The 25,452-nt window shown below is 37.9% G+C and overlaps 1 protein-coding gene across 1 annotated transcript in view; it reads left to right on the forward strand.

Moving 5' to 3' along the window:
• Positions 1 to 9,910: 9,910 nt before the first annotated feature.
• ZDHHC2 (zinc finger DHHC-type palmitoyltransferase 2) overlaps positions 9,911 to 25,452 on the forward strand; it is a 25,135-nt gene continuing 9,593 nt past the window's right edge. Inside the window, exons 1-7 of the mRNA XM_014311932.2 lie at positions 9,911 to 9,933; positions 12,949 to 13,043; positions 15,889 to 16,009; positions 16,918 to 16,987; positions 18,545 to 18,577; positions 23,363 to 23,483; positions 24,250 to 24,382. Of these exons, the coding sequence (XP_014167407.1) occupies positions 9,912 to 9,933; positions 12,949 to 13,043; positions 15,889 to 16,009; positions 16,918 to 16,987; positions 18,545 to 18,577; positions 23,363 to 23,483; positions 24,250 to 24,382 (595 nt within the window). The 5' untranslated portion in view covers position 9,911. The remainder of the gene's footprint in view (positions 9,934 to 12,948; positions 13,044 to 15,888; positions 16,010 to 16,917; positions 16,988 to 18,544; positions 18,578 to 23,362; positions 23,484 to 24,249; positions 24,383 to 25,452) is intronic.

A 25,452-nucleotide genomic window follows, 5' to 3' on the forward strand; every position in this document is an offset into this window, starting at 1 on the left:
CAGCGCGCCCTTCCCCGCTCGCACGGCAGGAGGGAGCCGAGCGCACGGGGCTCTCCACAGGCGGGAGTTTCCCCCGTGGAGCGCGCAGAGTGTGGCCGGTCCCAGCCCGGACACGGGAAGCGGGACCGGCCGTGCAGAGTTCGCCGTCCCTTCGGCGCACACACATGTACACACACAGAGGTACAGAGCTGTTTGGGGGCGGACGTGGAAGCAGGAATAGGTAGCAGGAAATCCGCGAGTCTCCCTGTGCCTCCCTTCTGTCGCCTAGAAAATGCCCAGCTGCCGCAACTTCTTGATCCCTTCCTTGTCGTCGGCAGCCCGCCGGTACATTGGGAAGTCATCCTGGCCGCGCACCTTGGCACCTGACCCTGAGCGTCTGGCGGATCCCTGAGCACACACTGGAGGCTGCGTGTGATGCGAGCATTTGTGTGCATTAAAGCAGCCGAGCCAGAAGGGTTTATTAAATGACCAGCTCCCCAGCCTCCCTTGGTTTGGAAGGTTTTTTTCTGATTTTGGTTCTGTTACGGTGTATCTTGTGGAAAATCACTGAATCTGATTTTTAGAGGCTAATGTGTGGCATACTGATGTTTCAGTAAGAGTGTCAGCATAATGGCACACGGGAATATAAATTAGATGTACTTAGTTTTCGGCTGTTCGTCTTGAAAATCTCATCGGTCTAGTACCTAATTTTTGATTTTATCTTTTTTTAATTGCATGTAGAAGACTGGTAGGATTTTTGTCCTATGGATGCTTGGCTGAGCAGTTGAGGGATTAAGCAAAAAGTGATTGCCAGGCCTAGCACCTCTGGGTTTTGTATCAAGACTTGCTGTAGTTCCTATATTGGAGGTTAGGCTTTTTGCATTTTTTTTCTTTGCTAGCACCATTCAAATCTGTTCATTTTAAACAACACTCTTCAATAAAGTCGCTGTGCCCTCATGAGAGGAACAATGAAGTGTCTACCTCCAGCACAAGGAAGCAGATTGTTTCCAGGATTCTGGGAATTGACTGAACAAGCCTGGAAAGGAGAGCTGTAAGCTGACACGAGGAGGGCAGGGATGTTCCAGGGAAGAGCCACTCTGTAGTTAATGTTCTAATGTATGCAGCCTTGTGGTAGGTGCAGTAGGCTTGTTCTGGGCACTACTGCTTCAGTATTCTATACTGTATTTTTTATTTTGCATGACTGTACAATAGGGAAAGCGTGGGTTTTAGCTTACCTGGAAGTAGGTACCTCCTAAGGAGATGACATGCTTGAAACTTGCTTCAGACTGTAAACTGTGGTTCACTGATTCCTTGAGAACCCCTCGAAGCAAAAGGCCCGCAATGAGAGGGGGAGGAAGTGAAATCCTGGGGCTCAGCTAAAGCATCTTTTACTGAATTCCTTTCAGTGGACAAGGGTGGTTGGTTTGTTTGTTTGTTTGTTTGTTTGTGTGTTTGTTTCCCACCCACCCCCATACGTTCCAGTGCGAGCTCACCAGGTTTTTAATTCAGCGTAATAGTCATCCCCGATCTCCAGTAAGTCCATCTTTTATCTATATCTGGATGTTTTCCCTCATTCTTGGCATATTAAAATAAAATAAGCTTATGTTTTGTCTTACTAATGAATATTTAGTGTAAACAACAGAAGGAATAACTAACAACTCGGGGAACGAGAGCCAACGGCAGGAATAGACTGTAAGCATTTCAGTGCTTTGAAGCCAGCCTGTCTATTCAGTGCTTCTTGTATTCCTGCAGCACTGAATGCTAAAGAGGACGTATATAGCTGGGGCTTTTCTGCAGCTTTCTGTCATTGGGGCTGACAACATACAGGGAACAGTGTTAACTGTTGTGCAGTAGGACCTAGCAAGGACTCTGTTATAATGTAAGTGGTCTCTTTGAGCTTTTAATAATGAAAAAGTGTTTCAAATGTAGTATTTTGAATGGATTTGTGGGTTTTTTTGGTAGAGTTTATTTGATTTTTTTTTTATTTCATCCTCTTGGGTTTTTTTAATTATTATTTCATCCAAGCATTATAGGAGGGACTTTTTTTTTAAGAAATATGCTAAGATGATTCCTTATATACCTAAAGCTAAATAGTTACAGTATTCAGTAGCATTTTAGAAACAAAAAGGGGTCTTAGAAACAGAAAAATGAATCCACTATTTTTAACACTAGTATTGCCATGTCTAGAGTTCTGTCTCTTTTATTAGTGGATTCAGGTAAGTGCTTGTGCAGCTTTAACCTTTAACAAGAAGGAGAAAGGCGTTGAGCACTAGCAAACAGTTCTTTCCTTTCTGCTGGATGTAGAATGAATACTGGAATTAAAAGTGCATATGAGTTGGTCTTAAAACACTCAACTAAAAATTGCTTACCCCTAATCCAGTGCAATTCTCTTGATTTTGCCAGTATTGTCATCTCACAAGCCCTGTCTAGCAATAGTACTTATTTTTTCACCCTGGATAACTTTGTGTTTAAAATTACTGTGTCTTTAAGTGTTCCTTCCCTTAAAAAATAATTTTAATGTGTTTATGAGAACCTAAGGGATACAGATTTTTTGTTCTTCCTCTAAAAGGATGGGGTAATACAGGTGGCGCACAGTGAGTACAGTGAACTTTGATAGCTCAAGCTACTGAAATTTCAACCTAGGATACATGGAACAACAGTAACATGAAGTGCAAATGAAATACTTCACCCCAGCACCTGTATCCATGTGTCTACATTCAGAAAATACACATTGGATTCACTGTTTATGAAAACCTGATTCAGTGTTTATTAAAATCTTTGCATACTTCACATGCGAAGAAAAAAAATTATTTTTACATTTCCCTTCTTAGATACATCTCTAATTCAGGTTAGTAAAGGACTTGGAGGAGTTATCAGTTCCATGCTTTAGGTGGGGCAGAACCAGTTATTGCAGTTTCTGACAGCTGTTTGTCAGGAATGTTCTTGACAAATGCAGATACTGACATCCTTTTGTTACGTTTTGTTTTCTTACCTGCTCAGGATTTGGAGGTGCATATAACAAGGAAAATGTAAAAAAATTGACAGTGTTGTGACAGGTGTTTTTAGGAAAAATAACAGCTTAGCTGATGAAAGGGTTATCCTGTAGATATCCTGTATCCAATAGAAAATGGATGGTTTTGTTCAGTTTTGATCCATTTTTACACAGCACTAATTTTAATTCACAGGATAATGCTCTTGCTCAGGGAATCCTGTCAGAAAATGCAGCTTGAATTTGTAATTTTGAAGAAGAAAAATAGATTTACTGTGGAACAAACGAGCAATAAGCATTTTGTGACTACTCCAGTGAAGGGAAAGGGAGGAAATATTGCCACCTGGTGAGTGATTTGCCTGATTTGGAAAAGAATAAATGACTACAGCATAGCTGAAGAGGGGATATAACAACACATTCACAGTACTGTCAGGAATGCTCATAAGTCACATCTTTGTTTTTGTTGTGGAATATGTGACTGGTTTCTGTCCACAGCTACCTTCAGAATGGAGCAGAAAGCATGGAATGACATCCAGCTACTAAAGAAGTTAATGATCATGAAAGATTTTTGCTGGAGGATCAGATTGATTAGTGCTGAATTGAGGTTTTTGACCCTGTGAACCATCAGTGGAATGGAATTATAACAGGACATAAAGCTGCTTAATTCATCACAGTTTAGAGGCAGAATTAATATGTGCCCTGTGGACTTGGCACAGTGTCATCAGAAGTGGCAGCAAATAAGGAGATAGAAGCTGATAGGGTTGGGGGGGGAAAAAAGCTAAAAAAAAAAAAAAAAAGAGTTAGACCCAGGATTTGGTCAGCTGGATTTGAGCTCTTTGCTCAGTATGTTCTCCAGATAGATTAAAGGATTAATTGTACTTGCAGCTTATGTCTTGTAACCATTTAGAGCTTAGGTTTGGCTATAGAAATACAAGTACATAGTAACATTGCAGTTGGCTGTCAAACACTGGTTAAATACCCTATCTGCACATTAGCTGCTAAGGTACAAAAGTACTTTAGTCCAAGAAAGTTTGCATTTTTATTCCATATTTTGGAAATACTCCCTTCTTTTTCCCTCCCCTCTTCTGACATCTGTGGTTACTTTGAGAAAAGTTTCAAAACCGGTGGCTGAAGTAGAATTGGCTTCTGAATTATAGCTAGCAGTGCTCCTGTGCATTTCCCAAATTTCATTTGAATGCTTTCTCAGACTGTCAAAGGCAGCTGTCAATCCACAGCTCTGGAGCAGAATTTATGTCTCTGTTAAGCAGGGCTGGTTATCTCTCCATGTAGTGCCCAGTGTATTACCTGTGGGTTTTGTGCCTTGAAATGTAAACCATGGCTTGAAGTTGAAAACATAAGGTTTATGGTGAAGATATAGTTACTGGACAAGATTATGTTTTCAGGTGAAGGTTTAACACTGCTTGATACATAGCTTTAAGAGTTGTTCTTGTCAGGGTGCAGTTTTTGTTTGCTGAAAAGTGTCTGGCAATACTTGGCAGCACAAGTGTCTACAACTTTGGTAGAGCCAGACACTTTTCATTCAGTCTGTCTTTGTGACTTCGAAGGTAAATGGGAAGTTTGTAAAGAAGAAGGATTAAGTCAGTTCTTAGTCATACCCTATACAAAAGCAGTGGTTTTGTGACCTTACCTGCAAAGGTACCAAATAGCAGCTGCTGCTGGGCAGGTGGACAGTGGTGCAGTTTGATGTGCACAGGGTTAAAATGAATCTTCTGAAACATTTGCAAATACCATTAAATGCAAATGTATGGGTTATTGATAGCTACCTATGCCAACCTTAAATACCCTGGAAATATTTCCATTACTTTTGTTCTGAAACAGAGCACTGGAGGCACCTTGTCTCTCTGAATCAATGCAAATCGCTGCTCTGACCAGCAGAGAGGTAGGTTTTTATTGCAAGCACTGATATTTTTACTAAAGGACTATTGCAGGCAATGACAGAACACTTGTCAAGACTATAAAACACTTTTATGTGTGCACAGAGCTGAGTAAAACTGCATCTATGGATCAGTGTTTTACAGCTTCAAATATGCTATAAAGATAAAATGTGTACTTAGTTTTGTGAATCACATCCAAGATGTTAAACTTCATAAAAGTTTGAGAGACCCAGCTATTTATAGATGTGGCTGCAGAGTCTTTGCATCAGATTTATCTTGTTTTCCCATTCCAAAGATTTAAATATTTTAAAAATGTACATAAAATATAGCAAAATTTTGTAGGTCCACTTTCATCACAGCTTTAAAATATTAATTGCTTTATCTCATTTCCTTTTAATTTTTTTCCTTATTTTTAAATCTAGTCATTGCATTTACAGTTCAGAAACTTTGGGTTTAGAAGTCAAGCAAAATTTAACATTATAAAACCAATGCACATTTTGATATGAAATTTATCTTTCAAAATATTTTGGGGTTTGTGCTAGCAATGTGTCTTACCATGTCTCTAGCTATGTGGAGATGGACATCTACCTTGTCTTTACATGGTTGAGTGAGAATTAAGATCTCTAGAGAAAATAAGTGGAAATTGAAGAAGTGGGAAATCCACTGGGTCTGACCCAGTGTGCAAGGTGCCTAGTGATGTGATTTCTCTTCCTAGCAAAATAATTTGTTGATGGAAACCATCCTGGACTTTTTAAGATCCTTTTGAAACACAGCATTCTGTCATCTTTGCAATTGTTCTCTGCAAGCGCAGGCTGCTCAGTGGCATTGACTATTGAATGTGCTGTTCCTTTTTCTGGCTGCTTGTGGCTTGGGGCAAGCAGGGAGCAATGTTTGTGGCTCAGGAAGTTGGCATCTCCCTTGGCTGAAGCCCTGTGTCTGTCCCAGCCTGTCCCTAATTCTGATGAGCACCATCTGGGAGCTGCGTAATGAACCGGAGAGGCTCTAATGATGTGACAGTCTGCTAGCACTGAACTGTTAATGGCATCCTGATGCTCTAGCAGTGCAAGGGTGATTCTTAATGAAATTGGCCCCTGCAGTATCTCAGGCAAACAAAGCTGTAACTTTCTAATGATTTCCTGAAGACAGGTCATGTTTTTATAATCATTTCCATCTCTGAGTATGCAAGAGTATCATTCCATTTTGGTCTCAAAGGGATTTACCCTGTTTTCTCCCAGAAATTGCTTGGCAGTTGGGATTGCCATGTCCTTTGTGTTTATTTTAGTCATCATAGACATAAATGCTTCTAACCCATATTATTTCTGTACTGTTTAACTATCAGCAAGTGCATTTGCAGCATTTCAGCTGATATTTATTAATGACAGAATGCACAGTCTGACCTACTTTTCACCACAGTAAGTGTAACCCCTTGAAACAGAAATGAGAAAACTGCCAGAAATACTGATGCAAATGATTCTACTAAAAATATAAAATTTGATTTAAATAAACATATCATGTGCTATTCAGAAGGCAGGGAAAATAGCAAACATTTCTTTGATCAAATACAAAATTAGAGGATTTTTTTCATTATAGAAAATAATTTTCCATGTTCTTAAATAGTACCATTTTAGTGTGATCTTAGGGTAAACATCTTGTAGTTACTCTAAGAGTCTTTGTATCATGGTCATTCAACAAACTGAGAAAGTTTAAAGCTTTAGGAGAAAATTAGGAGAGAGTTTGCTTTGTAAGAGCCATTTTTTCCCTGTTGGTCAGTTCTGCCACATTGGTGCAAAACAAAAGGTCCTCCCACTCTCTCCTCCTCCCTCCCCCCCAAAAAAGCCAGCAACCAATCCAAAAAAACCCCAACCAACCAAAAAAACCCCACATCTTCGTTTCCTCTCTAGCGCTGTTGTATTGCAGATGCTTGCATGAGGACTGGTACTTCACTTCATGCAGGTGTTTGGATGTCTTGCATAGTTCCTTTCTGTCACTGTCTGTGGGAATGCTTGTTGGGCAGTGCAGCCAGGCTCCTTGTAAACACCACTTGCAATATGTGTGGAGAAAAATGATGGTAAGATTGAAGGTACTGGCATCTCTTTTCAGCCTGGTTCCTCTCTGCTTTGGTCTCTTACAGTGGTTGCAGCTCAGGAGTGTATGAAATAACTTCTGATTTATACTCGGTGGTATAAGAAATTAAAATGACAAGATACATATATTAAAAAAAACCCAAAACCCAAAAACATGTTCTCACCCTCCTGAGGTTAACTGGGCTTCTTGGCACTTGTGTTTTAGCCTTCATGGTCCTGACTGTCAGGGGCATTTGGGTTCCAAGCTAGATACTGCAAAAGCTGAGAAAACAGTCCTCTGTGCAGGTGTAGACTCTGAGGAGTGCATTTCCTTCTGGACGTGGACAGGAATTTTGAAAAAATTGAAAAAAAGCTTTAGGTTTGCTGTCTGGTAGAAATGACTAAATTTGGATTTGCCTGTCCTTTACTTATAGGCGTTGTGGAAAATTTAGACGTCTCAGACACATTAGTAAATACATTTTATCCAGAGATAAGGGGCGGAAAAAAGATTACAATTGCTTTCACAGCAGTGTTCTGTGGCATTCCCTTGTAAGGAGAGGAAAATACCACAAATTATTGTGAAGGTTGGTTTAATAGATTTTGTTTTGAAACTGGTGATTCTGCAATATGTGCTTGGCTGTGACTTTTTAATTAGCAGAGAGTATTTACTCCAGGAAGGCTGGCAAAATTTCTGCATGCTTTGCTGACCTTTCCAAATGGAGAAAGAAAATCAGAATTTGAATAGTGGCTAATTTGTCTTAATCTGAGAACTCCATCACTTTTAAATTGCATATTAGCTCTGAAGATGTCTTTTGTTTTGTAAACACTCATCTGGTGGATAGCTGTTTTCTTACAATTTTACAATTCTTTAGCATTACTGTAGGGGAGCATGTCTACGTCTTAGAGTCAAATGTATATCCGTGTTCCTTCAGATTTCTCTAGCAGTTGTCTAGGTGGATATTCAGCTTATCAAATTCTAAAGAGTTCAGAAAACTGAGGGCAGAATGTAGTTTACTTTATAGTGGCTTATGCAACTTCTGTGGTATCTTTATGATTTTTTTGAGGAGCTTTATAAACACAGTTGTTTACTGCTTTCCTTCAGGTAAGGTAGATGCTTGTTTTGCTGGAGCTATAGTCAAATCTCCATTTTAATACACCTATTTTGTAATTGCAGAATTGTGGAATAATTCATGTTTGAGAGGACCTCAGCTCATCTAGTCCAACCTCCTGATCAAATCAGGGCTAGGTGTGAGGTCACACCAGGTTCTTCAGGGTTTTATTGGCTTGAGTCTTGAAAAACTTCCCTGGTGGAGGCTGTGCACCATGTCTGGACAGCTTCCTCTGCTGGTGAATGGTTCTCATAGTGGAAATGTTTTTCCTTGTATCAGACCTGATCCTTTCATTTCAATTTACACTTTCTGGCTCTTGTCATCCCACCCTGTGCCAGTAAGAAGAGCCCAGCTCCCCAGTGCCTCCCTGGGGGCCCTGGGAGGCCCTCCCAAAACCATGTCTTCTCTAGGGCTGACAAGCCCTGGCTGTGCAGCCTCTCTTTAGAGGATGAGCCCCTGCCAGCTTCATCACTTCCTCCTGGACTTGTCTCTGTTATGTTGGGGGGCCCAAATCCCAGCAGGGTTCTGGGTTGGTCTGATGAATGCTGCACAGAGGGGGATAAACCCTTCCCTTGGCTGAGCAGCCAGTAGTGCCCTGCTGAGGTACCCATGTGCCTGGTGGCCCTTTCTGCTGCCCACCAGCAACCCCATGGCTTCTTCCAGGGAGCTGCTCCAGCCCAGCAGTCCCCAGGCTGTGTGATTGCAGGGGGTTGCTTCTTCACAGGTGCAGGACTTTGTCTTTGCCCTCATGAATTTCATAAGGGTGTGAATTTCATTGGTTCATTCCCCCAGCCTGTCGTGGTCCCTCTCAATGAAAGTCCTGCATGTACCAGCTGCTGTCCCCAGGGTGGTGTCTTCTGCAGACTTGTAAGTGTTCACTCTCTCAGAGCATTAGTTAAGGTGTTAAGCAGCACTGGGGCCATGGTCCGCCCTTGCAATGTGCAGGATGGATTTAAATGCTGGCTTTAGCTCAGTCACCAAGCCTGTGTTTGATCCATCAGTCAGATGGCATGGCTCTTTGGATTTCCTGTAGGAGTTGCCTTGTGCCTGCTGCTTGAACATCAGCCTGGTGCAATCATTTTTATTATTTATCCACTCATCACAAGAGTGGATGAGAGCTCTATCTATCTACTGTCCTGTTGTAGGCGCCAGTGTATCACAGCATGTAGACTGCTTAACTGGGATGGATAAATGTGTGGTGGAGTGGTTTGGGTGAAATGAGTTTTTGATCTTGGGAGTTTCTGATCTCTCTGTGATACCTGTTGTTAGGGATAGTTACTTTTAAATAATGACCAGGAGAAGAAAATGCAGTTACTGATATGTGATATCTGTGTGCTCCCTTCTATGCCTGACACACTTGCCCTTTCTCACTCTCTTACTGTCTTGTAATCTGTGGGCAATTTCTTAAAGGAAATGCAACTTTTGTCTACTTTAAGTTTTTATGCTTTGAAGATCTAAGGTATCACCAAATATTGCTGTCGAAACCAGTTCTGGAGTCTGATACCTCCGCTTCAAGAACAGAACATAAAGAGTGAAACCTGTGCAACCACAGTTAGAAGAAATAACTGCTCTTCAGAGATGGCTTTTCTTGGATTAAACTTTGGCAGCTTCAGATAGCTGGAGGTCCTAGTTATTAGGAAATGAGCCTGGGAAGAGGAGCCAAAAAAACCTTACAAGCAATTGATACTGGGTACTTATTCTCATGGTAAATGTACACAGCACAAAAGCTTCATAGTGTGTGACCTTAAACATGTATTGTTTGATGATTACTCTTCCATCTTTGGCTGAAAAAAAAAAGTTTAAATACTGAGTTACGTCATTTGCTATTTAAACACAGGTTTTTATTATCTTCCTTTTTTCTTTTTTTTCAGTGACAATGACAAATATTGGAGAAAAAGGTAAGATTTTTATTAGCTGTTTATAGGTGTAATTCATATATCATTCATATATCAGTATATAGAACAGTACTTGACTAGTAGAATTGAGAAACAGTCAAACTTACAAGAATAGATTTGTACTTGTTTTGTTCCTCAGCACCTTTTAGTATCTTGTAATTTCTGAATATCGCCATAGCCATTACAAATAAAGGAGAGAAAAATTAGAAATGTTTTTAATTTACTCACTAGTTTTCTGATATGTCAACTAAAACAATCCTTACATTCTGGTGTTAAAAAATTTATTCATAATATGGAAAGCTCTTGTAAAAGCAGGATTGTAAAACCTCATGTAAAAGCAGCGTATTTGTGTAGATGCAACACACTTAAATGTGAGATGATTTTTTTCTATATTTTCTTTTTAATGCTTTTTAAGAAATAGAATCATTCAGATATGTAGCCTTCTCAGAATATAATAAAACTGCCTAGTTAGCAGTCACTACAGTTCCTTCCCTGAGACTGTAGCACGGTTAGATTGTTTTTTCCAGATGCTATTTTAATACTACAGCACAACATGGAAGTGTAAAGTGTGGAGCTGCAGAGCTTTTGGAGGAAGAGCTTTTAATGTTTGTGTAATTCCAGCATACTTTATTAAGTCATTGATAACCCCCTCACTTAGAAAACATGTTTGTCAATTAAGAAATTTGCTTGAAAAACTTTTTCTCAGTTCAGGGATCTCATCCCCCATAAGAGTGTAGAAGTGTTATCTGCAGGCTTTGAATTTCAGTTTCTTGCTGCTCCATACTCTGTGGGAGGGGAAAAGAAAGTGAGTTGATGGGCATTGCTCACAAAACACATTAGAATTATCTGCAAAATGTGTTGGGGAACATTAAATTTCCTTCTTTTCACTCAAGGCCTTGGTGGGCTTTGGCCAGTCAGAAGAAACGTACCCTGGCTATACTTCTGCCCTAAGATTTTTCAGGAGTGAAAACTGGGGCTCAGCTGTACTACAGGTTACCCCCAATTTCCAGGCAACTCTAGCTGTGCTAGCTAGCTGTAAATTGGTTGCCTTCAAGCAAGGAGTGCACCATCCCTTTGGGCTGGGATTTGTTTTGTTTGGTTGAGTTGGGGTTTTTTCGGTTGCTTGGTTGGTTGATTGGTTTTGGGGTTTTTTTCCAGAAAACATGTAAAATAGAAAGGCTTCTGCCAGGGAGGAGCAGACAGCTCTTCTTTAACTGCCTCAAGTGCAATGAAGTTCTTGTGTTGGACTCTCAGCAGCCACGGGCCCAGTGGAGCGGCTGGGTATGCCAGGGTCTCCATCCCAGTGCAGGGAAGCTGGTGGCTTGGTAACCTGGGAGGAGTGACCAGACAGGGGCCAGGCTGGGGAGCTGAGGTTCAAGATCAAACAAAATGAGCTCAAGGCTTTTTCAGACTTCAAAGGGAAAACCTTGGATAATGTCTTTAGGTGTTAGGCACTTTTTTTTTTTAATATATGAATGTCAGTCAGTCACTGAGGAGTTTTTTTGCAACAATAAAATGCTTAATGCAGATCAGTAAGTGCATCATGTACAAAACTGAGGTAACTTGTCCTACTTTGCTCTCACTATATGCCATGAATATACTGTTGTTTAAAAAAAATACTGATTTTGTTTGAGTAAATCAGTTTTTTTTTAGAGCTTATAGAAATATTCTGATAAAAGTGGGGACTGTTCCTGTCCAGATGCTTATGCAATGACAAAATGGTAATTTAGTGTATTGTGTTTTGTGTGGAATCCAGCTCTATCACTTATTTATGCTGATAAGATTTTTCTTTCTGTTTATAGACATGTCATATGACTCTTTGCCCCTGTCATCCCAAAAGCTTTGTATAGAGTCACTCCTCAGATTCTATTAGCTTTTGTTTATTATTTTTAAAAGCTTAGTGAATAAGTATTTACAAGGTTCCTGCTATTTCAATAAACAAACTTCAACATGAAAAATATTTATTCAGTGTTACTTTTAAGGCAAAATTGCAAAAAGTAAGAACATACCAGACCACTGTTCCTGCATTTTTATGCACCATCATGCATGTGTTATAAAGAATTCTCTAGCCCTGAATAATATGACATATAAAAATACCCCATGAACTGACCATACAAGAGCAGTATTTCAGATCCTGGAGTTAAAGTACACAGGTTTCCCATGATGACACTTTTGAGGATATGAATTTGTGGAAAAATACTCTTTTCTTGTCATTCAAGTAAGTTAATCAGGGGATATGAATTTGTGATTTGCTGTTTACTGTAGTGAATTGCTTACTAGGGTGAGGGCTTTTAAGTGGAAATACCTATCAACCTACGGCAGATTCTTTGGAAAAGTTACTGTTCCCTTCTGTATTCTAGTTAAAAAACAGCATGGTAGATTTTGATTCTCTTCTATTAAAAAAAATAAGAATAAATGCTGACTGGCTGTGAAGAATAGTAAGTAGTGAATGAACACTTGAATTTAAAGGACCTGTAGGTTTTAAAAACCACCCAAGCGTTGTCCCTTCTAAAATCCAGGAAAACAAATTAAATGGATGTGCTTACTGCTCAGGTATCATGTTCATATTCACCCCAAGACTCCCTCACGCTTGTCATTGTCCCCTTACATCCTTTGGGGGGTTGGGGCTTTGGCTGGGTGGAGGCAGAGTGGGAGTTGGCATGGCTAGCAGTCTCCCTACAGTATCTATAATGCCAAAAGGCAGAGATGCATCAGTTAATTAGGGTTTAATAAATGTGTTATGGAGACTGCTTGCTAATTAATGATGGGGCTTAAATAGGCTATTAAGCATTTTCCTCAAACTTCTGTAATCTATGTAGACTGTATCATGACCTTCCCCACACAGTTTGCATTTGTCTTATGTAAAGTTGCAGTGCAGTATTTTTGTGGCAAAGCTTTTTCAGAGCCTCTGTTATTTACATCTGTTACAGAACTATCTGTGATGCCTACAGGCACTATTTGTAAGTACTACAGTATCACTGGTCTGTTTGTATTAATTCTGTTCCCTTCTGATTTTAGTTGTGTGCCTGGTTGCTTACCACATATTTTTCATGCTGTTCGTCTGGTCATATTGGAAAACAATCTTTACGCTACCAATGAATCCTTCAAAAGAAGTAAGATAACTTTTGTTTATGAAATAGCCTAGCCAAATGTCTGATTTTGTAGTGTTTGAACAGCTTGGTCTCTGATCTCATGTAGTTTTACACTCTGTAGGAAAACACAAATGGCAGTTACAGCTTCTTAGTAGGAGTCAGATTGCAATCAGTGTAGTGACCAAGACAAAAAAAGTGACCATTTCTCTAATTTTTAATAGATATTTTAAAATGAGATATTTATGGTAGAAAAAAAAATCCTGTCCAGTTGAAAAATATGAGTTATTTGAACTAGCAGCCTGAATCTTTGCCTTGGGAATATCAGACTTTTACATGGGCAAAAATATATTTCCCTGTGTTTAAGACTTATATTTGTCAGCATCTGTCTGTTGTTCTCTGAACTAAAACTTCTTCCCCATCTGTTTTGATATGAAGATGCTTTTGGATTGTGGTGGGAGTGCACGTTAGGTTAGCTGATGGTGGGAAGCCACAGCTGGCTGAGCAGGAGGGGAGCTGGTAAAGAACAGGCACATGAAAAAAGAGATCTGGGAAGGTTCTTCATCAGTGGCCCCAGTGGAAGTTCTGCCTGTGCAGCTTTTTGTAGCTAGCACAATTTTTTGACCTCTTCCATTCTGTCTTTGTACAGAAACTCCTCAGTAGGTGCTCTGAGGTCAGGAGGAACCATGCTGTGCCTGTCCTGTAGTTGGAAATACCCACAAAGCAAACACTTACTTTGGCATGGACTCAACTCTAGCTCAACCTAAAATGAATAGCTTGTGATTTCTATTGTCTGCTGTGTGGAGGTCCCTTTCCAAATAGTTTTCATTCACTACTAGAATATGTAATTGGGAAAGCAAGTAAATAATTCAGACTAATTGCCATCTTCACTGGGGTTCACACTGGAGTCTTTACTATAGCCTGGGTGGGTAGGAACAAAATAAGTTAAAAACCTGTTTCATTTGGAAATTATATAGCACAATGTGTGCATGTATATGACGACTGTACTGATAATTAGAAGGGTTTTCAAATCATTGGGCTGATGCCAATGAAAGCATTTTGACAAATCCTGCTGATGATGGTACAGTTCCAAATCCATCATACAATGCTACTGGAGAATTTCAAATGGAGTAGGAAAAACATTGTAGTTGAGTAATAGAAAGCAATGTGTGGTGTTCCTATGTTCTTTGAATTTACATTGTGTTGCTGGCAGTAAGTGATATCTTTGTTGTTCCATGTCTTTTTCCTATTCTACTAGAGCAGTATTTTAAAAATTGAATTAGGGTAGTGTGCAATGTTAAGTTACTGATTGGCTTCCATTTTATAGGATAAGTCTGCAAATAGAAAAAGATGTATTTTCAGGTGAACTGAGCTAGCAAATACTCATTTGAAGACTGAAAAACAAGCTTTTGCATTTTGTTTTCATGAATACTGCAGCTGGTGCAAACCACACAGCTTCCTTCTAAGCTTATTTCAAGCTTTTACATGTAAAGTAGGTTTTGATGGATTTTACTGTAGTGTGTGCTGCTCTTTACTTGTGCATACCAGCTTTATACAAGCACTGCATGAAGATGGGAGTGAAAATGGGTACTCAGGCACGAAGGTTTTAGATGCAGGACTACGCTGAGGAGCAATAAAAGAAAGATGGAGCAGTAGCTCTGTTTGCATCAAATAAGCATTTGATAAAAAGTATTCTAAACTAAGTTTCTGTAGTGAGAAATCTTATGTATCCAAATGTAAATCAACTCAGATGTTGGTAAGAGTGTTCTTGCTAGGGGAAAAAATGGTGGCCTGAGAAACTCAAGTTAAACAGTGAATATCCAGCTTCAGCTGGAAGTCTGTGGGCTTTGTCAGGAAGGGTGGAGTGGTGCCTTCTCTATGGAAGTGAGAATAGGCTCCTAGCTGCATGTTTCTGTCTGCTTTCTTATTTTTGCATGCATCACTTTTTTTTAGGAAAGAAAAATCAATATTATTGTAATGACTAGCCTTCCTGTAAACGTAAATACTATGCAGAGGGCTTCTGCTTCTGGCACAGGATAGAGACAGCTCTTCCTGCCAAATGTGAACTTCTTTTCAAAGGTGATTTTGTATCCTCTTTCTCTGATAGAGATACCAAAAACCTCTGCCTGTTTCTAGAAGCTACAGTGACAAAGCTGGCCACGTTGCTGTGTTGCAGAGGACTTTGGAGTTTAAGAAATTGGTAGTATTTCATGTATACTGAGCATCTCTTTCAGTATTTTTTACCTTTTCAGCACTTTCTAGAGCCATGTTTGTTATTGTTTTGAGCAGTGACAGAAGCTGCCATTTTCTTCAGGCAGATATTCAAGATATGGTTATTTTACCATACAAGACCCGTCTCTTCCTTCTCTCAGCCAGTCTCTAAAGTAAAAACACATCCTAACACCTGCACAAAGAGAACAGTAGTGACAAAGAATAAAAGGGAAAATGCCAGACAGCAGAAGAGAAATAAAGTTGTCTTTTCTGATATCACTAGTAGTGTATTTTCCTTTAGTTAAACACTGACATCCCTGCATTATATTGACTAGTTAATATTTGGCATTACAGAAGTGAATTGAGGCATTTCAGAGGAATTATAAGCTCTTGATCTTTCTCTTGAAGAATGTTGCTTAATACTACTGGAAGTGTTCAGCATTGCCTCTATACCAAATCAGAAGTGTTTTTAATTTTGTCTTTAGCTGCCATAAAATGAATTAGCTGTTGTGGGAACACTGGGTTATTTGCTGTAATACCCTGTACGTGTTGCTAATCCGTCTTTATGTAATGGATATTTATTCCTCTTTACACATCTACAGTTACATATTTAACTTGGAATTTTCTAACATTTCCTTGATTTTAAAAATTATTACAGTTTCATCTATCATATTCAGACAAGGAGTCCCTAGAGAGGGAGCCTAGAGGTGAATCCCAGCAAGAAGTCTTAAGACGAGCAGCCAAGGATCTTCCTATCTATACACGGACAATGTCTGGAGGTAAATAAGTGTTCTGGACGCTAACAAAGGCAGGGTCTTGATGTACTACTTAACCTAATTAAAAAAGAGTTTTCAAGGGTTTGGATTGAAGGGAAGAAGTGTTTTTCATATTTCATAAAATAATAGAGTGGTTCCAGAACTTCATTTTAGCTTTGTGCAGCAATATTTATTCAGTGTATAAAGATTGTTGGGAAGTAAATTGCAGCATAAAATTTAGGATTTTAACGTGGATTGACAATGCCTTGCTTTTGTTTTCAATTGATATTGGCAAGTAGCTTGTGGAACTAACAAGCTGCAGAAGAGTCTGTAGCATTCCTTAACTGTGTAAATTTCTTTTATTGTAGGGTTAAAAAAATAATAAAAACAAAATCACTGCCTGCATGTCATACATAGCTAGACAGATCACAGTATGAAACTGTTACTGTTTTATTTGTTGGTCATTGAGTTGCAAGAACAAAAGATCTTCCAAACCAAGAGTTAATCTAACCCTATTCATATTCTCAATTTTTGAATGCTGGCTAGCTAAGCAAATCCAAGAGATAATCTCACATAATAAATTAAAGCTGTTGGAATAATAGCTTAAAATAGATATATTGTTGAACAGTCTTAAACATTTTTCCAGTCTAGTGAGGGTTTTGTAGGTTTTGTTGGTTGGTTGCTTTGCAGAGCTATAAGGCTTGGGAAAAAAATAGATTAGTATGGTTAGCAGAGATGGCAAAAATGGAGCTTTTTGGGTTCAGTCTGATAGAAAAAGCATTGCAAGAATGCTTTGGTATTTGCTGATCATGCTGAAAGGCTTTCCTGGGGGTTCTGCTGGGCTGGCTGATAGTATTCACTTTTGCACAGAATTCAGAGATCAAAATGTGTAAATTTACATTGAAATTTAATCTTGGAACTTTTTTCTTTAGCAATCAGATACTGTGACAGATGCCATCTTGTGAAACCAGATCGTTGCCATCACTGTTCAGTATGCGACAAGTAAGAATATCCTTAAATAAGTGATTTTCTGAATTAATCAATTTTTCTTTCTTAGCCTAGAAGCCTTTATTTTTTATGAATAGATTTTTCAGGCTTAATATTTTGGCAGATACATTTTCCCTCCCTTAGATTTTCCTTTTCTAGATTTAGTTTTCATTTGCTTATTTCTAAGGAAGCCTGTAGCTTAGTCTGATTCATTTCATGACTCCCTTGATGCCATGGATTACGTGGTCTTATACATTCTTTACATAATGGTTAAAGATTATAAATATTAATGAAGAAATTTCCTTAAGAATGTAACCAAAAATAGCTGATTTAAAAAATGTACTTCTTTTGTTAGAATCTGAATAAGCATCACTACTCATCTCAATCTAATCATGATGTCACTTACATCTTACCTGAGGTAATACACTTCATATCCTATTTTTTACTGGATAACTTGTAGGTTACTTTTGTTTAAAGAAAGGAACAGCCAAACATTTTCCCACTTCTAACTAAAGCCATAAAATTAAGTTGTTTGTCTCGCACACAAGGAAGTTCATATCCATACTCTCCAGAAGTCTGATTGCTTTCTAATTTAATCTTTCTTTTGGCTGTTCTGTCTGACCCTTCTCCAGTTAGTTTGGATGTCTGTTTCTTCACTCTGGCCCCCCTGTGCTTTATATTTCTAACTTTGAGAGAAGACATTTCTTCCAAGGGAGGTTTATTCTTAGCTTTAAGACTGTTCCAAAACCTCTTCACCTGATCAAATGCTACAACACGATGGTGAGGTGGAGAAGACCTTGCTTTGTCCAGGAAAGCAGCAGAGGCAGTGAAAGAGAGGCAGAGTTGAGGCAGGAAGAGCATCTTGTGTTGTATGGAATGGTGGTTGCAGTGTAAAGATAGGAACATAGTAATGTGTGTTTATAGTGAACAAAAAAGGTGCCTTGTTATCCAGAAAATGTGAGTGAAATTTAAAGAATGCAATTAGTTCAAATATTTTGAAGAATACCTTTATTTTGTCCTTACCTTACCAAAATTTGCTCATTTCAATCATACCTGATTTTCTTGTGAACATTTTTTTAATGGAGAACAATTAATTGCAAAAGTGTTTGGGATTTTTCATGTAAGATAATGTCTTAGAAACCTTTTGCATAGAAAGATGTATTTATTTATAAAAAACCAGACCATGTTCTTAGAAATATATTTAGATGTATCACTACATAATAATTGAATTAGCCCAGTTTCTAAGGTTCTGCCAGAAAATAAACAGTAGTTGAAAATCCTATTCAAATTGAGGACTAAATGATAAAGTTGGCCAAATCCTGTAGACTGCATTTTCTTAAATCATAAGTTCTTGACTCATCGAATGTTTACAGTTTGGCTTATCTGCCATTTCTGCAGTTCCCTTGTGGGTAAACTGTATTATGTGAATTTATTAAATAGATTACATAACACATAGTAAATATAGATAATTCTTAATCTGTAGGTAAATAATTTAAATCTGGCATGTAACTTTGCTTATGACTTTTTTTTTTCTTTTGATGATGCTTGGAATTCTGCTGGGGCTTTTTAAAGATGTATTTTGAAAATGGATCATCACTGCCCTTGGTGAGTGTACTATTGGTTTTCTTTTCTTATGTTCTGATTTGGTAAAATACACTTTTGTGGGGCCTGCCATGATGATGATGCTTCAGCATTCCTAGAGTTAGATGCGTATGTGAGGTTACTGGTCTTGCAGAACTGTTGGAGTTATTTACTGAGTGTCTTCTTTTGTGTTGTGACATACAGAAGGAAGTTCAAACATAATTTTTCTTGGACCTTTGAGTTAGGTACCTCTTTATGCTTTTACAAGTATGGATGAAGTAGACTTCTGATCAGTGAGAGCTTCTTTTAAGAATTACATCTTTTCTTCGTTGAGTTTGAATATTACTGTGCTTTAGTTGCATTGAAGGGTGAAGTGCTACCCTAGGTTTAAAACTAAAGGGCAAGGCTGTGCCTAGTTCCTTTTACCAAAGCTCCCAGGACAGCTGGGGTGGGCTTGCTGGAAACACCAGGTTAGCACTTTCAGTTTTGTGGGTTCTTTGTTTTCTTTGATACTTTCTCCCCTCTGCCTCCCTAGCTTTGCTGCCGTGTCAGCCCACACAGTGGTTTTGTTCTGTCTTTTCTTAGCAGCCCTTGGAACCAGTTAGAAGGATGTATAATTAGTTTTATGTCAGTTTGGCAGGTGTATCTCACAGAAATAATTAAAGATAATTGCTTAGTAAGGTCCAAGTTTAGAGGATTAAGTAGTACATGGCAGTTCTTCACCATACAAAATGATCAGAAAAGAAGAATCCCCTGTGTTGGACAAACCGATTGGTAGATGGTTCTAAGCAGTTGTTTTGACACTTTCTTATATCAAATTCTAGGACAGAGGAGGCTCTGGGGCAGGAAGTGGTGCTGGGGTCCCCCTGTTTCTCTTGGACCTGACTACAGCATCTGCCATAATGTAATTTGATTTTAAGCATCTCATCTTATTTTGCATCTCCATGGTAGATACAATTGAAAGAAATAGCAGTGTAGGGTAGAGTTTTTGTGCTGTAGGGATAATCAGCATGTGAAAATTGAGGATGTTCAGTAATAGTAGTGTGCTTCTTAAAAAAAAATCACAAACAACAACAACAAACAGAGACACAAACAGGTAAAACCATTGAATGTGGAACAAATTTCTTAGAACAAAAAAGACAGTTTCCTTTTTTCAGCTTTTTTAATAGCTGCCTTGTTGAAAACTAAGCAAAACAGTAAACAGTTGCCAGGCTATTTTTGACAAAATATCAGTGAAAATTCTCAATATGACTATTATTATTCAGTATTATAAACACTTCTTATAAGCTCTGTGGTCTCTTCAGGATATTTTGTGCTTTTATGTCTTAAGACATTTACATGAAATTGTCCTTCATGAAAGCTTCAATTTCAGAATAAAAATCCAAATAACAGATTATAAACACTACTTAGGTTTTGTGTAAAGGGACAGTGAAGTGTTATTTCACTAGGGCAGAAACTTCTAGAAAAACTCTGTTTTCCTCTCAGTAGCATTTGCTTACTATACATGTTTGCACTCTTCTTAATCTAACAACATAAACATACCCAGTTTGAGAGAGTATTTACACTGCTCTTTGGTTTTAATCTAATGAGCAATGGGTGCAAAAAACAAAAATAAAAATAGAGAAGGTAATTGAAAGATGTGTAATGCTTCTTGATGGAGAGGTGTTCCTTTTGTATTCCAATTAACAGAAATGCATTAGAAAAAGAGATATTGTGTGTTTTTTCCTAATTTGAGCAGATGTTCACCATTCCTTGCTCAACCTAAAAAAAAAGAACTATGTGGAGGAGATGAAAGTTTAGAAATACTGCAGGAGTGCTGATCAAGCTTTATCGTTTCCTGTAAAGACCCATGTTCAGAGGTTCTTAGGGAAATATATGGCTATCTTGCCAACAAAAGTAAGGGTGCAGCTCAGTATAATGGACAGGCTTTAGCCTCTCTGAACATCATTAGGTTCTGCTTTGGTTTTCATGTTGCCATTTTTTGGTGGGAGCAAGTTGGATGGGAAGGAAGGGGGAAAGAACTCACGTGATGCTTACAGAGAGCGGGGAAAGAGCAGTGAGAGCTGTCTCTCTAATTTAATTTTAATATTCTGCCAGGAGGAGGATTTCTGGAGAGAGGATGGGTAAAAATAACCTATGGAAAGTAAGATGAAGCTCTTGGAAGGCAAAGGTAATGAGAGGTTGTCATGTCCTAGCCCCAAGTCAGCTGTCTTCCGCTCTCTGGGAGGCTTCATTTTGGCTGTCACTCCTGCACTAATGGAAGCGCTGTGATAAACAGAAATATTTAATGCTAACTGCCCACTAACTACTCTGAAAGGTTTAAGTGATGCACTGGGGATTTCTAGTGCTGCTGCTCCTCACTGTATAGAGATGGACCCGCAGGTGGGAATCCAATGGCTTGAGGCATCACCAAAAATATTGTTTGTATATAACAGTCTTAGTACTAACGAGGTGCATTTAGGAATACCTTAGGAATAATTCAAAACAGCTCTCCTTTATCTTTTGAGTGATCCAAATAGTTAGCATCTCCTGGATTCTGTGATGGTTTTTGTAAGCTGAGTTGCATCACCTTCAGTGCCTTGTAAATTATTTCTTTGCCTGGCATTTTCAGTAAACTAGCCCCTCAGACAGGAGTGATATATAATTTTTTGTAGTTGAAAATGGAGCATTTAAAATGTTAGCTGTAATCCAAATTGTTATTCTGGACTGTTCTGACTGTATGAATGTTTCACTGCAATATCATACCATTATTATACCAGCTGGTTGTTGGTATATTTATCAGTTTTACTCTTTCTCAGAAATGTTAGCGTTCAAATCTAACCACTGTTCTTGAGGTTTGAGATTTGATGCCACATGCTCAAACAGTACAATTATGAAACCTTGGTGTTCACCTTCTCTTCAGTGTTCTGATGAAGAAGATTCTTTTCCAGTAAGACCTTTGCAGTCTGGAGCCTTGTCAAATTTGAAGGGAGCCTAATAACTTATGCAAGTTTATTTTGACACGTGTGCCAGGTGCCATTGTGCAAAACAACAGTTACAAAGAAATCTATCTTTGATACAAGAAATTTCATCTTTGGGGAATAACATTTCACTTGATATTTCTTTTCTCACATCAAACAGTGTCTTAAGTAATAACAGTTCAAAAATAAGTATCCTGAAAGGAAAGTAGGATTATCATAGAAAACTTGAACCTGAATTGCTTGCAGTTTATCCTGGAATTGCTTACTTTGACATATATAATGAAAAAGCCCACTTCACTGTGGAGAATTTTATCTTTAGTTTTCAATAAGAATAATGAAGAGCTTACAAATATATCTTCTTTTTATTTAATTAGAACAATCTGTTGTGAGTGCTTAACTGTAGTTAATATGAATGCTTAGCTATTGCTGCATCTTTAAATGAAAATGCAAAATCTAATATTTAGCCAAGATGTTATGTTTTGTCTAAACAAAACATAGAGCAAACTGACCCAACTCGCTACCCACCCTGAGAATGGGTAACAGTAAGGTACAGTGAAATTTTCTTTGCTATTTTAAGATTTTGCCCTTATCTGATTAGCATGTGTTATGCCGTTAGCATCACCATCTCCCTAAAGAAGAGAACAATTGTGGTAACCTGTCCTGCACTTCTGGAAGCTAAAGCTGAGCCTCCCTACACATTCCTTTTTTTTTCTTTTAAAAGAATTATTTATCAATACACAAGTATCTTTATGGATCTAGTCTTCTCTTAATTGGCTGATCTTTTTGACAGCCAATTGAATTGATGGTATCAGTTAGATTTTTTTTTTTAACTCATATGAAGAATTATGTCAAGGTTAGTGCAAAGATAATTTTGATTAGCTTCTCAATGCAACCAAATAAAAGAGAAAGCAGTTTACCAATAAACTGCCCATGGGGAGTGCTCCAATATTTTTTCATTTGGTGGGTGGAATATTATTATGTGTTTAATAGCACTCTAAAATTCATAATACTTAGTATGTTATCTCTAATGGGAAGCTACTATGGCACTAAAAGCACCCTCATCATCATATTGTATACTAGTTGCTCATTATTATGTATAAAAATCTTTGCAAATGGGAGGCAGGTGATCTTTAAGCCCGTAAGTGAAAACGATAAAATGAGATTAATTTTAACATTTAGATGTGTTTCTAATGTCTTATTCCCTGTCATGTTGTTAGTGGTATGGAATGTTTTCTATTCCAGAGTAGCATTTCTCTCATTTTATGTAAATATAAGTATTTTTAGGAATCTTGTATGAATGCTCTTATGTTTGAGAATCTTACTAAGAAGTTTTATAGTATGAGAAGTTTAAGTATATAGTATGATTAATGAAGGAGGATCTGGATTAAATGAGACTGCTTTTATTCTCACAAAATTCAGTCAAGTTTCAGTTCCTGGCTTGCTACTGTCCCTGTTGACATACAGTATGCCTAATGGTATAACATGGATACTTAGCTGCAAACTTAAAAAAAAAAGTCAACTGCAACCACATTTACATCAGATGTGCTGAAAAGTTTCATGCTGTAAGTGAAAATATAATTTCAGTAAGCTGTTGAAAGCAGTGTTACCTGGTAAAGTTGTTTGGGCTTTTTTGTGGTGGTGGTGTTTTGATTTGGGTTACTGCACTAGTTTGCAAATTGAAGGTAAATCCATTCCAGTAGCTTGAGGCAGCAGAGATAGGAAGTAAAACTTGGTTTACATGCTGGTATAAATGTTTTTAGAGTAAATAAGTTTCATTTAAACTGGATGAAAGCAAAGAAAACTTTCATGACATTTCATTCTTTTATGTTTATTTGTTTGTTTTTATCAGGGTGAACAACTGTGTAGGATTCTCCAATTACAAATTTTTTCTTCTCTTCTTGGCTTACTCACTGCTGTATTGCCTTTTCATTGCTGCAACAGATTTGCAGTACTTTATCAAGTTTTGGACAGTAAGTACTCTGATTTACATGCTGTCTTAAAGTGTGTGGAGTTACGGCTGTGCAAGAAATCTAACATTCTAAGGGGATCTACAGAAAAGCTAAAGAGAGACATTTTTACAAGGACATGTAGTGATAGGACAAGGAGAAATGGCTTTAAGCTGAAAAAGGGCAGATATTGATTAGATATTACAAAGAAATTCTTTACTGTGAGGGTGGTGAGGCACGGGAACAGGTTGCCCAGAGGAGTTATTGATTCCCCATTCCTGGAATTGTTCCAGACCAGGCTGGATGGGGCTTTGAGGAACCTGGTCTAGCTGAAGGTGCCCCTGTCCAAGGTGGGGCGTTGGGAACTAAATGATTGTTAAGATCCCTTCCAAGCCAAGGCATTGTGTGATTCCATGGCATTGCATTATAAGCTAGTAACTCCTAATGTCATGTACAAAAGTATAGCCTATATATGCAAATATAGCCTTCATTTTTTTCAAATCATTCTTCTCTAAAAGACAATTCAAAGTTCAGAAATAAATTTCAGATTCTTGCTCTCAGTATTTATCATTTCCCAAGAAAGGGCCTGTTTCTTTAACTTAGATTCTGTCACCAACCTAATTGCATGGCTGTGTGTACATAGAAGGTATATAATCCATTTATTGATACTCTTGTTGTGTGGTGTATTTGTCTGTGTGCTGAATTTGATTTGGCTGAATAGGGGATTATTAATAATCAAATGAAATAGCTATTTCCCCAATTCTAATGGCTTTTTTTTTTTAATTTTCAGAATGGCCTTCCTGATACTCAAGCCAAGTTCCACATCATGTTTTTATTCTTTGCTGCAGCTATGTTTTCTGTCAGTTTGTCTTCTCTCTTTGGGTATCACTGTTGGCTTGTCAGCAAGAATAAATCTACATTAGGTAAGTAGATTTAATCTTTCTGTGTTTGACAGCAAAAAATAAATAATAAATGTATCTTATATGCATGGGTGTAATGGAGGAAGTGGGAAATTCTACACTGATCCTTCCTGATCTTGGTTAGAAGACTCCCAAGTTCTTCTGTTCCATGGAAATTTTGACTCTTTCTTTTGCCCCAAAGGGCCAAGTTTATTAATAAACTTAACATTATTCCTCTCAATGCTTTCCACCCAGAGTTTGTTGACAGAAAAGGAATAAACTAAAAAAAATTAAATAAAATCAAGATAAATTCCTAATAAATGTTAGATGGACTACTGCTTGCTCGCACACATAATGCTTGAATGCACGTGTGTCTGATCACAAAACTTAATAAATAAAGTCCAGAAGACTTCAGTGCCTGTTCTCTATTGCATGCTGGACTGTAATAATGCCAATTTGCAATATAGTCATTAAAATTTCTAAATCTCTAAATGCTTTCCTGTTGACGTAAGCTGATTTAAAGTAGGCCAATGAATTGACCTGTTCTTTCCTGGTTTTGGATTTGTTAATAATGATTAATGATGATTTTGGTGATTAACGGAAAACTTTGAAAAAAGGTATCTGTATCAATGGAAGAAAGCTTGTTTACTTCAAGATTTCCTCTAGGATTTTTGAGTTTCTTCAGTATTCTAACAAATTATTGACTTTCAACAATTTTTTACTGGTATTAATTTCTACCTAGGTATAAGTAGGGAAAAGTTTTATTAAATATGCTTATTTGAACAGAAATAAATTAGTGTTCTGTTTATAAACTGGTCTTTTAATTTTAGTGCAAAAAATTTGTTCAGAGGTAATCATAACACATTACACTTCTAATTCAACATTTTGTGTTTTCAAAACAAATGGTATCCCATACTGGTAATATAAATGTTTTCTGCATACTTAAGTTACTCAAAAAGATCTGGGTGTCTCTTCCCATTTTACTTCGGGAAATTGCTCAATATGTGAAGCCTTAAAAACGCAGTAATTTGGTAATGAAGCCATGATAGCTTTAAGTGTGACTGAGCTGAAATTATCTTGGGAGTTCTTTCCCT

The sequence above is a fragment of the Geospiza fortis genome, unplaced genomic scaffold (genome assembly GCF_000277835.1).
Source record: "Geospiza fortis unplaced genomic scaffold, GeoFor_1.0 scaffold40, whole genome shotgun sequence".
Taxonomy (NCBI): Eukaryota; Metazoa; Chordata; class Aves; order Passeriformes; family Thraupidae; genus Geospiza; species Geospiza fortis.